At 42.6% G+C, this 17,340-nt stretch overlaps 2 protein-coding genes across 2 annotated transcripts in view; both read right to left on the reverse strand.

Annotated features, from left to right (window-relative positions):
- The window catches only part of robo2 (roundabout, axon guidance receptor, homolog 2 (Drosophila)), a 320,982-nt gene extending 315,001 nt beyond the window's left edge, over positions 1 to 5,981 (reverse strand). Inside the window, exons 1-3 of the mRNA XM_040131075.1 lie at positions 5,820 to 5,981; positions 3,970 to 4,125; positions 1,304 to 1,435 (exon numbers count right to left, since the gene is read on the reverse strand). Coding sequence (XP_039987009.1) covers positions 1,304 to 1,435; positions 3,970 to 4,078 — 241 coding nt within the window. The 5' untranslated portion in view covers positions 4,079 to 4,125; positions 5,820 to 5,981. The remainder of the gene's footprint in view (positions 1 to 1,303; positions 1,436 to 3,969; positions 4,126 to 5,819) is intronic.
- Positions 5,982 to 9,608: 3,627 nt separating this feature from the next.
- LOC120791550 (protein sel-1 homolog 3) lies at positions 9,609 to 16,822 on the reverse strand. The gene is made up of 23 exons (XM_040129994.1): positions 16,670 to 16,822; positions 16,094 to 16,568; positions 15,728 to 15,854; positions 15,517 to 15,638; positions 15,307 to 15,422; positions 15,141 to 15,202; positions 14,879 to 15,011; positions 14,642 to 14,777; positions 14,379 to 14,516; positions 13,472 to 13,677; positions 13,196 to 13,375; positions 12,479 to 12,598; positions 12,098 to 12,238; positions 11,915 to 11,977; positions 11,619 to 11,792; positions 11,390 to 11,517; positions 11,218 to 11,301; positions 11,038 to 11,128; positions 10,828 to 10,915; positions 10,626 to 10,735; positions 10,411 to 10,538; positions 10,196 to 10,298; positions 9,609 to 9,956 (listed from the first exon to the last, which is right to left on the reverse strand). Exons 1-23 carry the CDS (start codon positions 16,724 to 16,726, stop codon positions 9,867 to 9,869), a joined length of 3,072 nt encoding a protein of 1,023 aa, XP_039985928.1. The 5' UTR covers positions 16,727 to 16,822; the 3' UTR covers positions 9,609 to 9,866.
- Positions 16,823 to 17,340: the final 518 nt, after the last annotated feature.

Genomic DNA, 17,340 nt, shown 5'->3' on the forward strand with positions numbered 1-17,340 from the left:
GGCACAAGTGTGCTGCACATGTGCTCTTGTGTGTGGTTGTGTGTGCATGTGCGTGTGTGTGTATATACTTTGAGCACTTGTCACTTCTTAGTGTAGCCATTTCTGCCATGCTATAAATAAAACGAGTCACAGGGAGGGATGGAAGCCAGTGGAGTGCTTTGACAGCAGAGGGCATAGTGGCCTTGCCTCCCCAGGATATGAGGATTAAATCTGGTCTGCTAACAGAGCTTTGTACATACCTTATATATTGTACTTCTGCACATTATACGTCTGAATGTAATTCAAATATTTATGAAATATTTATTTTTTTAGTCCTGGTAGTAAAATACTCTTATTCTGTATGACTATTGGTTCTTCACTGTATATTCCTTTAATGTATGTGCGTGTGTGTGTGTGTGTGTGTGTGTGTGTGTGTCTGTCTACACACACACACATATATATATATATATATATATATATATATATATATATATATATATATATTATAAATCCAGCACAGGGTGTTACTTACTTTTAATGCTATTTAAATACTGTTTTCCTGATGTGTATAGTGTTCGAGCAATAAACTTCATTATGGTCCTGTAGTATTTATCTAGTGGTATTAACCCTCTATTTATCGGTCAATAAATCAGTCTGCGTTTTTTTTGTATGTCTGTCAAACTAGCAACCTTACATGCAAACTGAAAAAAAGAACAACAAAAAAACAAAACAAAAAAAACCCCAGAAAACTTTCAATGAATGATGAATGGACAAAATGGTAGGACTGTGACCCTCAGTCAGTCCCAAGGCTACAGCTGCTAAAAATAATCCTTTTCATTATCATTTAATCTGGGTACGGTAAGGTATTTTTCAGTTAACTGATCTGTCTTTTTGACTATAAAATGTCTGAAAATAATGAGAAGTAGTCCATCAAAATTTCCCAGAGCCGAAGCAGATATTTTCAAATTGCATGTTTTGTTGGACCAATTGCCAAAAACCCAAACATATTCAATTTGCAAGGATAAAAAAATTTTTTTTAAAAGGCAGAAAATCCTCACATTTGAAAATGCTCGGTGATGAATTTTCTGTCATTTAACTAATTGTTTCAATTTTACCTGAGAGCAACACTTTATAGAACACTATCCATTAGAAGCATTACTCTAGCATCACCAGTCCCAAAGGGAAAACAAAAATATAATTAAATGGGAAGTATGTGTCACTGTGGCCACCAGTTGTGAGAAATATGACAACAATAGCCATACAACCACTCACCGTTTCGCACTCAGGCCAAATAGAAATACAGTAGAAAACATCTAAGTCTTACCTTGACCCTGGGCATCCAGTAAGAGAACACAGAGAATCAGAAGGAGCTTGAAGGTGGAAGAAGGCGCACCCACTGCAAGCGCTCTGCATCCCACACTACTCTGGCTCCTTGCAGGCATGGCACCATTGGATACTGGGGAAAAAGATATAAATAGTGAGAAACAAGCAATTAAGATATTGGCAAGCAATTCCATTTTACAATTTTTAATATAGTTACTGCAAAGGCCCATTAAGCACATGATATGAAAAACATGCAAGACTACAGAGTTCATGAGGACAGACAGAAAAGATAAATCATCTGGCAGATATTCAATTCACCAAATTTTCAGCACTAAATATTAGTCTCCGGCCAAAGTACCACAGCTATTCATGCAAAAAGTGTTCACTGACCCAACAATTTATCAGATTCTAATGATAAAATTGTAAACATGCAGTCAAGAGGAAAATTTATTGTGCTGCCATTACATTTAATAAAGTATTATTTCTTAAAACATTCATGTAAATACACAGTAAAGCGACTAGAAATGATGTACAATAATTTAATATCTAAATAGTTCAGAAAAATCCAAGTAACATAATAAAGTTTCCTTTAATATTTATCACACTTGGCCCATGAGTGAGGGTAATTTGGCCAAAAATTAATACCAACTACATAAAGACTTAATCTGGAGTCACAGCCTAAATTACATATCTTACATATCTTATCTTTAAGATTGAACCCCTCTTCTTACCGATTTGTTTGAGCCCTCCCACTGACGAAGCCGACAACTAACGACTGTTTTCATTATTGATTAATCTGCCAATTCATTTCTCCATTAGTCATTTAGTCTAGAAAATGTCAAAAAAAAAAAAAATGAAAAAAAAAGTCTCAAAATTTAGTTTTCTTTTGATCGACCAATCAATTAATTAACTAATCACTGCGGCTCTACTCTGGACCAGACCAACTGATTAGATAATGACATAATTAACTGCAATTACTATAGTATGATTACAAAACGATACAACACATTAGGACAATCCAACAACATATGCATAGGAAACAGGAAAATAAAACATATTCAACATAAACATTACATTAAAGTACTAAGCTACAAACATTTAAACTAACTCTTAACTAGGCTGAGAAACAGGTCAGGTGTGATTGCCTACACCTGGATGCCCCACTAAGGCACATGTAAAGACAACCTATGCTTGTCTTCAGATCATTTTTGCCAGACAAAAAAGTGCTACAGGTGTAAGGATAAATGAGAACATAGCAGAAACTGGAAATCTTTTCCTGCAATCTAACTGGCTTTATAATTCTGATTTGGTGGTGGCAATAAAGAAAATATCTTAGGAGACTGCTCAGGTTTCAAAAGTAAGACAAAGTCAAGGGTGTGCAACCACTACACAAGCCTCTACCAACTTCATGGCTACCCCCTTGTAATTTTATTTACTGAGTGTTCTCAAATACAACACAAGTAATCTATGATCATGGAACTGTTCTACAGATTTGGCAGCGGGCCATCTTCATGGGAGAACCATGTATGACTACCTTGACTCTAACGCCTTTATTTTTCAATTTTTTCGGTTAATCAAAACAGGTTAACATGGCGGATAATGCAATTTTATGACCTTCCAGCTCTAATGTCAACACTGCTGTCTTAAGTAAGAAAACACCCAACATAAAATGTGGGCAAAGGTCCATTTTACTGAGTGCTATCATTCATCCTGACATTTCACAACAGGCTTCCAAAGGAGGAATGAAATCAATAGGCCCACACTTTTTACGCACTAATTTATATTCACATCTTGACTTGACTTGACTTGACTTGAACAAAGAGATTAATTATTAGGCATCATTGCATCACTGGATGCGTACAAAACCAGTTTGCTGTGCTTCCAAATACAAAACAACACTATTCAAACAACTGGCATTTTGTTTGATCACCAGCCATTACATCTCATCCACAGCCTGGCAGCACATTGCTTTTGTCATCATTCAATAAATGATAAATAAATGATTATTGAATATTTAATGGTATTAAAACCACAAATTGATATACTACAATTATCAGACACTGCATTTTGAACTCAAAACCTGCGTGTAATTGTGATTACATGTGGTTATTAAAATACAATTTCTTACACTGCGCTTAAGTTTGAGAGAAACCCAGGAGGTAAATAAACAGAGAAGTCTAGGGCTTAAGGGGTTAAGCAAGAATGCCAAATTCGGCTGTTAATTTGGAATATTTATGAGCTACACGCTCAGAAGTGAACCAGAACTGAAAGCCACTCAGCCATTCAGCAAACAAAATGAATAGTCACATGAAAAACGCTAGTCACAAAACATCTTTATCATATCACTCATGTAACATGTGATTATTAAACTTAATGCAGGTACATAAAAGATGTAACGTAATTTACAATGAAGATTGCTGATAAACACTTTGTCTACATACACTCCTTTGAGTTTGTGACTAACTTTTGAAATGTGTTGTAAAAATATTAAGTGGGTCTCAGAGCGGGATAGTTAAAAAATATATACTTCAAGTGTTCAATTCTAAAGTGAAAGGCTTCCATTTTTCTAATAGCAAATCATGAAGAACTCATAATTTAATGATACAGATGAGGACTTTACCCATCCCCCAATCAAACACACACACACACACACACACACACAAATACCTGTACAGTATCTGCACCTCTGTTTTATGTCTCTGCTGAATATCCCACGAACGAGTCCTGCTCCCACTACTGCTTGAGTGAATTTCTTCTCTCTGCCTCCGCTGTACATTCACAACTGGCACAGCTCTCTTCCCTTTCGCCGGCCAAATAGCCCATCTGCAAGGACAGAGGGGGGGAGAAGAGGGGGGGAGAAAAGAGAAAAGGAGAAGAAAACCAATGGATGGGAATGAGAAGAAAAGGAAAAGACAGACAGATTGCTTTGATAATGTAGATTGTCAGGAGCTGCATTCTTGGTAAGCCAATGTGCACAAAGTAAAAATCGCAGAGTTAAACTAATTTGATTTCACATTCCCTCAGTGCTGCTGTTTCCTTTTCTATTCATCTGTTCGCATTTCAGCTTTTGAGCTCCGAATCACAAGCCTGGCCGCTGTGCACTTAAATCACAATCTATGCAGGATCTTATTGAAGCACTAGACAGCGTACCCTTTAGCCTTCTCAGTGCACAAATGCAACAAAACAAAAGTGTTGTGGAAAAATTGCTTCTCTTCATCAATGGATGAGAGCTGCAGGGATGTCACATGATGCCGCCTTAAACATCACTATTTTACTCAAAAGAAGAGTAAAATGGCAGTAATAACATCGGTCAGCAAAAAACTAGAGCTAGATTGAGCTGTGCCCATATATCGGCCTCGCAGATGTATCGATACACGTGTCAACCAATAAGTAACAACATACATCAGTACAGAAATGCCAAATCTATGTTTAAGATAATTTTTCAGTACTGGTTGGGCTATAAAAAAAAAAAACGCTGATCAAAATACTTTACAAGATGACAGATAACTATGTCGAAAGTTGATAAACAAAAGCTCTACCTAATCTAAACAACCTCTAGCCCCTTTTAAAAACTATACTATACTATCCCACTATATTGCCAGTAAGCGGACCCTTCATTATGCCGGCTTTCCAAGAAGAAAAACCTGGATCAGTGGCGTGACGCGTTAACACAATAGTGTCAGCGTCTGTCCTGCCATTTTGGCTCTACCTTTTACATAGACGTCGATTCTGCTCCCTGACTACCTCGGCTGCCCGCTTGTTGCCGGAGCAACAACAGTCACCATAATTATCCATCAATCAATTAATCATTTCATCTTTTTGGTGGTTTAATTTATAACAAAGTATCATATTTTACAAGCTCTACATATCTACAAGGAAAAAAATCTAAAGCAACTAAAGCTGACAGATGAATGTAGTGGAGTAGAATGAACCAAATTTGACTTTAGATATAAATTAGTGGACTAGTTACAAGTAGAAAGCAGCATAAAATTAAAAAAAACTGAAGTACAGTATATGTAAATATACATATATTATAATTATAAATATATAATTACCTGAAAATTGTACTTAATTATAGTACTTCAGTAAATGTTGGCTAAAACTGTCGGCTCAAAAGTTGTCCAACTTCCGGTAAAAAAAAAATTAAAAAAAATAAATTAGTTTTTCTGAAGTTGGGACTTTTTCTTCACAGGTTGCTGGTGGGCTGCCATCTTTGTTTTAAATCTGAAACAGTGGCGCAACTGGAGAAACGGACTAAATATCGTTTTTAATCACTCAGTTCATGGAATATTTTTCATCCGATTAGTTAAAAGAGTGTTCGTGGATTTTGGGGATGCCTTCAGGATATCGGTAGGTGACCCAGCGTCAACTCATGCTAATAAACAGGAAGCCCGAACTTGGGCTCGTTTCCACCGCAGTGACTTCAGTTAGTTACCTGTTAACCAACTTCTTCATTTATGTGCAAAAAAGCAAATTAATGCTCGCATTAGTTTCGCTTTTTTTTTTTAGGTACTTACATAATAGCACGTTCTATCGCTGGCAGAAATGTAATTTGAGCGTGACTGAGGTTGTTTTTGTTTTTGTATTTGTTTTGTTTTTTCCGAGTTTAACGAACGGTGACGGCTAACAGTTAAACGCGACCACCTGCCTCGCGCTCTTTCGATTGGCCACGTTTAATGCGTAAGGACGTAGCTTGTGTCGTGACGTCGCGAGTCACTTCCCGCATCACATCCCCTCCGCGTCATCAAAAAGCATTTTGACCTCACGCCGAAAATAAAGTCCAAATGGGAGAGCTTACGCCGATTCACAGATGTAAGGACGTAAACCCGAAATTAAAGGCACCCCTCCACTGTAAGTAGAAAATCACGATGTTCTCTGGTATAAGTTTAAACTGACAAAAGTCATTGGCATCCACTGGTCTCTCTTCCATATTTAATAGAACAGTAACACTCATTTAAATTTTCAATGTAACGTATTAGTTTAATTAATACAATAAATGAAAATTGTATGGAAAAAAAAAAAAAAGTAGCAGGACCCTTCTACACTTCTCAGCTGGTAGTTTGGCCCACTCTTCATGAGCCAACTGCTCCAGTTCTCTCGGGTGTGATGGCCACCTCCACCCACGGGCGAGTTTCAGCTCTTTCCATAGATGTTCCACGTGATTAAGGTCAGGACGCGTAGCAGGGCCGCTTCGGAACGGTCCAATGTTTTCCTCTCATCCATTCTTGGCTGCTTTTAGATGTGTGTTTTGGGTCGTTAGCCTGTTGGAAGAGCTGTGACCTGCGACGTAGACAGAGCTGTCTGACACTGGGCAGTATGTTTCCCTCAGGAATGCCTTGATAGTCTTGACAATCTTCTTTCCGATTCAGAAATCGACGTACAGTAAGGTTTGACCAGACACTGCTGTACCTTGACTTTGGAGGTGAGTTGATCTCTGTGTTTGAAGTTTTTCTTGTTTTTTCTTTTTTCTTTTCCACCATTCAAAGTATCACTCTGTTCAATCTGGGCTCAATATTCCTCTTGCGGCCATGTCCAGGGAGGTTGGGCTACGGGTCGATGAACCTTAAACTTAATAGTATTTGTAGCTGTGGTCAGAGGAAAATCTAGCTGTTTGGGGATGGTCTTTTACCTTGACCATGCTTGGCAATTATTTTCTTCCTTATTTCTTCAGAGACCTCCCTTCTTTTCCCTGTCCATGTTCAGTGTGGTGCACACAATAAGGACTTTTTCCATTTAATCAGTCACTCAATAGGCTGGATGACTGATTATAAGACCGAAGACACCTTTGATACTAATTGAAGACAATCGTCTGCTTTAAATATCACTACAATCCACATATTTATCAACATCTGTAAGTGGCAACAATAACTTTGTCCAGGCCATTGTAGAAGATCTTTGTAGAAGAAGCAAGAAGTCAGCGCTTTTCACAGCTTCTTTTTTTAATTCAATGGCAAACCAAAGGCATGCAGGTATTGGTGACAAAAGAGCTTTTCAACACTTTTCAGGAGAGAATGGAGAATTGTTTAAATGAGTTGCAAGGATACCGACTCTTTTGGCCACATCGGTATTTCTTTGTTAACCCAGCTGTTCAATTACTGCTTCAGTACAAATTATTTTCCATCACAAATTTTCAAATGCTATAGTGGGATAGATAGATAGATAGACGATAACTTTATTAATCCCAGAGGGATATTGCAGTGTTACAGCAGCCCTCTGATATACAGTAAATGACAAAACCAATGACTTGGATAAAAACAAATACAATTGGGGGTAAAATTATACACAATTACTAAGCAGACGAAATAAAATATTAAAATGAACACAATGAAATTAAAAAAAAGAATAGAGACGAAAGAACGAACCATAACTAGGCTAAACTATGTGCTGAGTATACACTGTACAATGATAGCATTATACTATAATACGCTGTACATTAAGGGTGACACGGTGGTGCAGTGGTTGGCACCACACAGCAAGAAGCTTCTGGGTGTTTCTTGGTTTCCTGGGTGTCGGTTTTTCTCCCGCAGTCCAAAGACATGCAGGTTAGGTTGATTGGCGACTCTAAATTTGCCGTAGGTGTGAACGTGGGCGTAAATGGTTGTCTGTCTCTATGTGCCAGCCCTGTGATAGACAGGCGACCTGTCCAGGGTGTACCCCACCTCTCGCCCAGTGTCAGCTGGGATTGGCTAAGCAGTGTAGCTAATGGATGGATGGACACTGTACACTAGTGCGAGTGAGGTGGATATTCCTAAAAGCCGTACAGTAAGGTGCACGATTGCCTATGGATGTTAAACAGAAGTAACTGTACATTTAACATATGTATAATATATAAATAATTTACACAACGTATATACATGTGGTAACAGTATAATCTGAACACTGCCACTACCTAAAATTCCTATGGGGAAATACTCAATCCCTAATTCATTCAAAATTACTAGTATCTACAACAGAGTACTCTGGGAAAACATCTGAAATTTTGAGAATAGATTTGAAATATTCTGAGAAAGTCACAATGTCATGAGTCATAATTTCAATAAAATGTGACCATGTTAAAGAATAAAGTAGTAATTTACAAGAAAAATGTAATATTGTGATAATAAAGGCGCAAATTAAGATGAAAAGGGTCATTATTTCAAGAATAAGATATAATTACAAGAATACTGGACAGTTACATTACTGTACATTACACCCACTTAATTTACAATGTCGAATGTAGACTTTTTATACACCTACAGTAGTCCTAACGCTCTGTTGTAGGAAACAGTTTACAAAAACCCCCCATGCGTCCAGTAAATTTTTAATAGTTGAATACAAACTCCCCTCAGGTTGCTACATCCCCCAAATATACTGAAAAAATCCTGATGACATGACCTTACCCTCCTCAGCGGAAGCTACAGTCAAGCCATGCCAGTTGGAGCGGATCTGGGAAATGATATTCAGGAGTCAGGACCAAAACGTCAAAGACAGACAGGGCAGACAGGATCTAAGCTAAAAATACGGAACCACAATTCCTCTGTAAGGATATTATTGAAAAAGTGTCTGTGGGACTATTTTGTTCCCAGTAGTCAAATGTCTACATGAAGGCATCTTGAAAATATCAGACAGAATATCAAGTCTGTTTTTTTTTAAAAGCTGATTAAAATTACAAATTTCAGAGCTTTTCTATCCTATCCTTATCATTGTCACCCCGAACTAATTCTGAATCGTTCCTACAAACAGAAGTAAAGTAATTAAAACTCGTCTGCAGGTGTTAATGAGATGTTGGGTGTTGAATGGATTTGGTCTCAGGGGAAGTGTGTGTGTGATTGCTGCTGGAATATGAGTTGCTAGAAACTCTCTGGCATACTTGTTTTTTGTATTAACGTGTAGCAGTGTGTTATGTGGAAATGATGCAAAACATGAGACCGAATCGTGACCTTTTAAACAGTGGGAGATCTGCCCACACAAAAGTGACTGAAAACGGGAAAACGATTTCAGCAAAGGTGTAGGTTTAAGTCTATATAAGACCCAAATATTTATTTTCAAATTTAAGATATGCGTTTCACATCGGAAAAGCCTGTAGTCCAGATGACCTCCTGGATGCCTGTTTAGTAAGCATTTCGATGCTTTAATAGGTGATGGTGGACCTGAGGCTACACCTGGATATTCATTACCTGAAATTTTGTAAGTCATCCACCCAGAGACTGCCACAGGGTGAAGGAATCATTACACTGAGAGACAAAAGGACATCCAAGAGCAACATCTGTGATCTACCAACAGAACCTTGAAACTTTACTACAAGTTTTATGGCACTTATTCAGGCTCTTTATTGTTCAATCAAGTTCATTTAAAGTCAATAACATTCTTTTAACAATACAAAACATACAAACCAAAAACGTTCCAGGCGTGTACAAAACATTCATTCTCATGATCACAATGCCAGTTACTCTTCATTTTGGTCCCATAGTAAACATACAGCATGTCAACTGACAAAACACTGCCGCGCTGTCGGTGCGGGGGGTTGGCTTCGCCGTCCAGTCCTTCAGTTTGTTGTGCTGACGGTCCTAAAAACAATCTTGGCTCTAGCTGCGAGACAGGAAACGTCTCCTGACCACACCAAGGACGATTAAGAATATCGTTGGAGCTGCAACCACGGCAACAGCAGTAGAGAGCTGTGGGAAATAGCACGGCCAAAATGTCAACATCACAATTAAGTCTTTACTGATATGCCTGCTGACCCGCTCTTGTATTTTGGCCAGTGGTGGAACGTAACTAAGTACATTTATTCAGTCGCTCTACTTAAGTTTACTTCTACAGTATGCTTTTACTCAGGTAAAATTTTGAATGCAGGAGGTTCACTCATAATAGAGTAACAGTGGTTACAAATGCACCTTCATCACATCACACTAACCTTAATAGTAGCACTATAGTCTTTTTGGAACGATTGAAGGTACACATTGAAGAGGGCAAGGCTGCAGGGCAAGTAGGAATCCGTATCTTCTGAGTCTCTGCATCTTTCGGAGGAACATATGGAATTTTTTTTTTTTTTTTTAACAGATTTATGTTGAAGACAGCATACTGCACTTTCACAACCGATGTACATATACACATAGAATACAAACACACCTTTTGTACAAAATGCTAAGAAGAAAGCTGGTGTCGGCCAGGTATAGCTCTGAAAGGCCCAGTTCACTCAATACTGACAGCGGCAGCCTGTAACCCTCCTCAGCAAGGCGGCCGAGGCTGTACCATCCCTGTAGAAGAACAGTATGACTTACACTCACGTTGACTTGAAAAAAAATATGCACACTGGAAAAAACACGGATTGAAATGAATCGGACCTGTGGATTGTTCCTTAGTGCTGCCAGTTTGTACATCTCCGCTGCAGGAAACAGGTCCTTCTGCCCATCAACCTGCCCCTCATACATCAGGTCACCCATCCTAATCAAGGCTGGAGAGATAATAGAATTAGAGGTCAAATAAAGAAGAATGTGTTTGTGCGCAAGTCTGCAAATATTCAAGTTTCAAAAGCTAGGTATTTACCATCAGTGTCAGGATTTTGACTCTGGATTGTGAGGTTGTAATACCTCCACATACAGTTCGATGCAAAAGCAGGATCCAGAAAGCGTCCCTATTGACATACAGAATGGAAACAATTTCTACGAATGGCTGTAGAGTGAATAAAACTGTAACAAGACCACGACACTACAGCAGATAGAGAAGAAATTCCAGATGTGCATTTCTATAACTCACCGAATTTTGTTCACAGAGATATGCAACATTGAATTGTGCAGCTGCGTACCCCGACTCAGCAGCCACCATGTAATATAACAGTGAGCTGAACCTGTTGAAAAGCTAGAACGTTAATTTGCTGCAACTGCAATCAAGTGGCCTGACCGTCGCATAGCAGGTGTGAATAGAGAAAAAGGTTACATGTCACTCTGGAGATATGAATCCAAGGCTTTCCGTAAGACGCTGCCAAGGTATCCGTTGTGCTCAGCTGCCCACTTGACCCACCTGCAGGCAGTTAAAAAGACATTTCAGTCGCGACGTAAGGAACCATCGTATTTGTGAAGTGAAATAAATAAACGGGTAAGTAGCTAACAGAACAGCATCTGATGGACGTCTGTTGACGCGGCCGGGTAACCCAGTGGTCCAGATGTCTGCGAGGTGAAGTGCTGCCCTGATGTGCCCTCGTTCTGCTGACTTCAGATAGTACTTATAGGCCATATACTGTGGGAAAGACATTTTTTTTTTTTTTTGCCTTTTCATTAAGGCATTCAAGACTAGTGTGTTAGTGTACTAGTAGATTATGTTTCTACAGTTGACCTGACCTGGTCTGCAGCTTTTCCCGGATAGAGACCCTGCGAGTACATGACGCCAAGATTCAAAGCGGCATCCGGACTCTCCAGGAGATCAGCTTGTTCCCATAGCTGCACCGCCTGCTCATAGTCCCGTTCGAAATGCTCATAGTACCAGGCCAGGGCGTTGATTGCAGGAACGAAACCCTGTGGGACGTTATCATGAGAAGTAACGGGGCGCGTGCAAACGCCGAATGGATTTTTTTTTTTAAGAGAAAGCAGACTGATGAGAGTAGTAATGCTGTAATTAACATTTAACCATACAGAACCTGGTCCTTTGCTTTCTTGAGGAAAGTGACAGCTTTTGGGACGTCCTTTTCAACCCCCTGTCCCTACAGAGACACACATCTATGTCGGATTATATGAAATAACACACGATAATAACACCAGAGGGGTTGGTACTCTTTCAGAGGGGGATCACATATCACTGTACAAAAAACTGTAAAGCCGACCTGCAGCAGGACTATGCCATAGTCATACATCGACACCGGGTCCTCCCACTGGACAGCTCCCCTTTCGTAGTGTCTCACAGCCTTCTGGATGTTTGGAGAGACTCCCTGCTGACCCCAGAAGAGCATGCGGGCAACTGCTTGCTGCAAGACAGCTGCTGAATTATTAACAGTTGCATGATAAAACAGCCTCACTTTGTTCATGTGTCATTTTCTATTTGCCCTGTCGGATGCACTTTGAGAAACAAACTCAAAATTTTAGTAGTGGTAACTTTCTTGAAACCTGTCTTCATTTTTGACACCCATTTCTTTTTTTAAAATCTGACTTCCTGTGCATTTGCATATTCTGTCCTTGGAACTTGAAACGCAGAAATGACAGGGTACCTCGGCTTCAGCGGCTCCCCTGCGTGCCTGCAGTTTCAACCACTGGAAGATGTGATGGTCTTCACTGGTCTGGAGATCCAACTCCTCATTGTGGTTCAGGTACACAGCCTCAACAAACGTCTAAGAGAAAAAAGAAAGGAAAGAGAGAAGGCGCATGTAGAAGTCAATGGATTACATTTTCTTTTGTTCCAGTCCTTCATAAAATAGTTTTCAAATAGTCCAGAAATGCTGCCCCGTGCTTTGAATGAAACAAGGACCACTTTTGAGTACTGTAATAATATCACGTTTATCAAACTGTTTGTTGTTTTTTTTTTTTGTACGGAAAGCAAAGGAAAACTTACTGATGACAGAAATCGGAAAACTACACCCACAATAAGGGGAGCAGAGAATGTATTACCATACCACATATTAGCTCACGTGTTGTAGTAAACCCATGGACGCATAATACGAAAAACAATAGGTGTAGATTAGATGTATGAGTTTTTTCCCAGCCTCTGTGGCACAATTACTGTGTGTCTGAAAGTATCAGCTACGACAGGATACACTGTGCAAACTCAGTTCCATAACATTGGGTTACATTTTTCACAAATATGTTCATGATCATTTAAATCGTGCCATTAACTACAGTGCATATTAGACAAGGAGAGCTGGATATTAACTCCTAGAAACTTGCAGAATCAGCACTCCGAAGCATCCAGTTCTAAATGCATGAATTACCTGCTCCGGTGTGGGATTCTGACGGTCTAAAGTCGTCTGTTTAGCAATGTTTGCGTAATAGGCGTAGGCCAGGTCTGGGTCTGCGGGGAGCCCATGGAGCCCCTGTAGGTGCAGGTGCCCGAGGTGCAGAAGCGCTAATCGATCATCCCTCTGGGCAGCCAGCAGGGCGAGTAGCCAAGCCTGCGCCAAACACAGGGGCGTGAGAGACTGAAAAAGGAAGAATCGCGTTCGCCCCGGGCGTACTGTTTTAACCAGGGTCGGCGCAGGGACACGCACCTTGTCTGGCCGCTTCCCGACCCCCAGGCCGGCGCTGTAGAGCACCGATGCCGTGCGCAGAGCTCTGTCGTCAGCCAAGCAGCCGGCTTGGAGCAGCAGCGGCAGCACTCCGCCCACCGCCCCGGTGCTGCCCGCCCTGGCCAGCCTGTGAAGCGACAGGGAGTACAGCGCCCTGCCCACAGCCGGCCAGCTGACCCGCTTTCCCCCTGCAAGTCAGCAATGGGACCGGTCTCAGTGGCTTGTGTCACATAAGGCGTAGATGCCACCAGTGTGGGGGGCGAATCACCCCTCGCACACGTGTGTGTGTGTGTGTGTGTCTGCTATTAACTAACTCGTGCCAAACTTTGCTCAAACCCCACAGATCCTATTTGAAATCGTGGTGGAGATTCCCCGAGGTGCCAAACGCTGTGTGCGAGTTGGGGATGCGCGTGGGAAACAATGCCCAAAACATCTGGGATATTTCCGTTTGATCCGACTTCCCAATTCAGTTCAAACGCCGAACGGCTTCAAGTTGGAGCCGGCGCGAACCGACGCGGAGTGTAGTGTTTACACCCCAGTACCGCGAACAGAGTGATGTCTGCAGCCTTAAAGCTACTTCGGGGAGACGTGATATTCAGGTCTGTTACCGGCGAAACACACACGTAATGGTCAGTTTAACGCACCCACCGTGAAGACCCCCCCCCCCTTTCTCTCTGTTACAATCATCAGCGCGTCTTGTCTTTCCATCTGTATTTCGGTGCAGGTATCTCGCGTGTTTTGAACAGTAGACGTTTCCGTGCACAGGTCTGGCGCTTAAGTCGACACACAGCCACAGTGGCCTCCCGCCTCTGGGGTGTTTCGGTACCGGCGCTGGGCGAGATGTTTTTTCTTTGTGTGTGTGTGTGTGTGTGTGCAGTTTATCTCTTACCATGCTTGAAAGCCAGCAACTTGGACAGTTTTGCGGCCTGTCGTCTGTGAGGGGCGGTTGCCTCCCACTGCTCACACTGTGAATCTGACGGTGCCCTGTCCTCTATCATCCACTGGTGGAAAGCATCGAAACAGGTGTCTGGGGGGGGGGGACAAAGGCATGGACAGTTTCTTTGTACCTTTTGGTAGCTCTGCATGAGGTGTCTGAGAGTATTTCGGAGACAGTAACTTTAGCAGCACCTAGCGGAAATACAAGCCTACTACCGGACTCCGTCGTCCGCTTGGCCCGGAGAGAATAGCCTCTGATTTTCGCCGCCAAGTCGAGACGGAGCTCTCGGCAGGTCCGCAGCCACCCACTGAGGTCCGCGTCCTGAATGACATCTGGGAGAACAGCTTCAAACTGTGGAGGGGGGAGACAGAGAGAGAGAGAGGCCGCTCAGACTCGGGCGCGGCGGACGGTCAACACGGACAGTGACACTCGGGGCAGCCGCGGCGTGTTACCGTGCTGCGGGGCGACGCCCGGTTGCGGTAGTAGACCACCGGTCCGAAGAACCCTTCCATTCCTCTCACGTAGTTTCCCCCGCCGATCACAAAGTATCCCTCCGTGTCGTCCAGCGAGACGGCGTGCCTCAGCCTGCGGGACATGTTGTTGACAGACATGGGACACACACACACACACACACACACACACACACGTGGAGCGCATTATATCTCTGTTGTGAATGCAGTTGAATCCCTCTGTCACGTTAAAGACCAGACTTACACGTGTTCCGTGGATCGAGACGTCCTCTGCTCCCGATCCACACACACCATCGAGACGGTCACCTGAGGTACAGCGGCCATTTTTTTATTTTTTTTATTTTTTATTATTATTATTGCCATGGTTTACAGGCTGAAGAGGTTCCGCTCGCGGACGAGAGGCTACTCACCGCTCCGCCGCGCAGCGTCAGGCCGAGTCGGCACCACTCGCCTACCGGCACCGTGAACGGAGAGAGAACTGCCGAGGATTCCCGAGACCCCCCGTTCATCTGGACGTGCAGCTGGCCTGCGCAAAACGGAGACCCGGCGTAAGTAGAAGGGGGGGGGTTATGGTCGAGGATGTCTGAGCGGCGAGGGGGGAAAAAAGTCCTGACCAATACCTGATGTCGTGAGGAACAGTGCCGGTGTGGCGTAGTTGTTATCGGAGTCTATGTGGTGGAACACTCCGCACATGCTCTCCCGGCAGCGTCCGGTCACGAATACCCAGATGGAGAACGAGCACCTGGCGGAAAATGCAAGCACACTCCTTCAGCTAACCCTGAGTAACGCGTGCGCAGCGGGCGGTGCGCGGCGGGGCTCGTGCCCTCTTACCATGCGAACGGGACGGCTTCAACGCGCAAGTGCTCCAGCACCTCGCTGCTGTAAGGGCCCAGCGTCTTGGTGATACCAAAGCGTTCTCCGGTTGAAGCGTAGATTGAAGACAGCAGATGCACCGTTTCTGCACGACATAAAAACAGTTTTAGTTGAGCTGTGGCGGACTAGAGGTGGAGACTGTTATTCCCTGACTATCATCCAAGAACAGACCGATATGATGTTTACATTTCTGACTCATCCCAAAATCCTTAATCTGCACACTTCTCTGATTTTAAAATGTTGATTAGAAATTTAAGGGTTTTTTTTTAAGGCTCCACTTGAACCATTTTTGATTCGAGGTGCCTGAGCAGCTCTCAGCCTCACCTCGCTCCACGGGGCATTGTTCCTTCAGAAACTGTGGAGTTAACTGCAGCATTCGTGCACTCCAGGAAATGCAGAGCCGATGCCGTTTGACAGGTCGACCGAAGTTGGGCTTAGGCTGCAAAGCGGCCGCATCCTGAGCTGCGACTGACCCCTCGGTGTCGTCATGCGCAGTGTGTCGGACCGAGGCCCGCAGGATACAGCTCAGCACCCACTGAGAGTGTGGAACAATCCCATCCGCTTGATACACCAGCCAGTCCGGCAGGCCGAGCTCCACAGTCCTTACTTTACTGTCCCCGGGGACGCAGCCCCACTGTCCTAGCAGGAGCGTGGAGGTGATGCCGGTGTCAAAAGACACGATACAGTCCAGCTTCACTGTAGCAGGCTCATCACAGGAGTAGAGCACTTCCAAAAGGTGGTCTGGCAGAGGCTCCTCCGGGGGATTCAGGAGTGTCACCGTGTCTAAACCCCAGACAACCTGTATGTGACAGAAGACACATGCACACAGTCGCTCAGCACATCTGTTAAGACCAGAAGGGACCGGTGTGTCAGAGAACACGGAGAGAAACCTGCTCCTACCTGCATACTGAGGCAAAACAGACGGCAGACGTTCGTGTACCGTGTATGGAAATCCATGGTCCACACAGTGTTGTCATTAATCTCTGCATTAACGATATTCAAGCTAAGAAGAAACTAGAAGCCTCAAGATCCGGACCTCATCCTGCCCCACCTCAGTTACGATGAAGCTTGAGTAAATATTTAACAGCACATTGTTCCACCCAATTACTATATACACAGTGTAGTTAGGGTGGAGCTTTGCGAATTGGGCTCCATAGCAATACTCGATGTACAACTAAAAGGTAAAGGGCCTTAAGTCACCTGTTGGGCAGATTGTACATTTACATTTTTGCTTTTGATTTGTGGCAAACGTATTAGAAGAAAACCCGTTTCGTTCTGCGGATTAAAAGGGAATCAAAGTGTTGTGCAGCATGTAACGTGTAGTGCCAACGTCTATGAAAAACTCAGCTCATCTTTCAAAATAGTTTATTGCTATCATGCAGGAGTGCCATAAAAGTCTAGACTGTCACAGAAGATGCAAAATTATCATTTTTCTTTGTACAAATATACTGTATGTATTCATAAATAGAAGCTCAAAATAAAGAGAAAGAAAAAACAGTAGGATGGGGAGTAAGGAGCTTAAGCTGATCCACTCTTCTAACCCAATATAGGTTTTGTTACAGCAGTTGACA

The sequence above is a fragment of the Xiphias gladius genome, chromosome 7 (genome assembly GCF_016859285.1).
Source record: "Xiphias gladius isolate SHS-SW01 ecotype Sanya breed wild chromosome 7, ASM1685928v1, whole genome shotgun sequence".
Lineage (NCBI taxonomy): Eukaryota > Metazoa > Chordata > Actinopteri > Istiophoriformes > Xiphiidae > Xiphias > Xiphias gladius.

What these genes read in the sequence shown, in the direction of transcription:
- LOC120791550 (XM_040129994.1), bottom strand. Translation starts at nt 16,726, where the DNA reads ATGGATTTCCATACACGGTACACGAACGTCTGCCGTCTGTTTTGCCTC. An exon ending in CAAGCGGACGACGGAGTCCG is followed by an intron (nt 14,517 to 14,641) that starts GTAGTAGGCTTG and finishes CCCCCCCCCCAG; the next exon opens with ACACCTGTTTCGATGCTTTC. An exon ending in CGTCCATCAGATGCTGTTCT is followed by an intron (nt 11,302 to 11,389) that starts GTTAGCTACTTA and finishes AACTGCCTGCAG; the next exon opens with GTGGGTCAAGTGGGCAGCTG.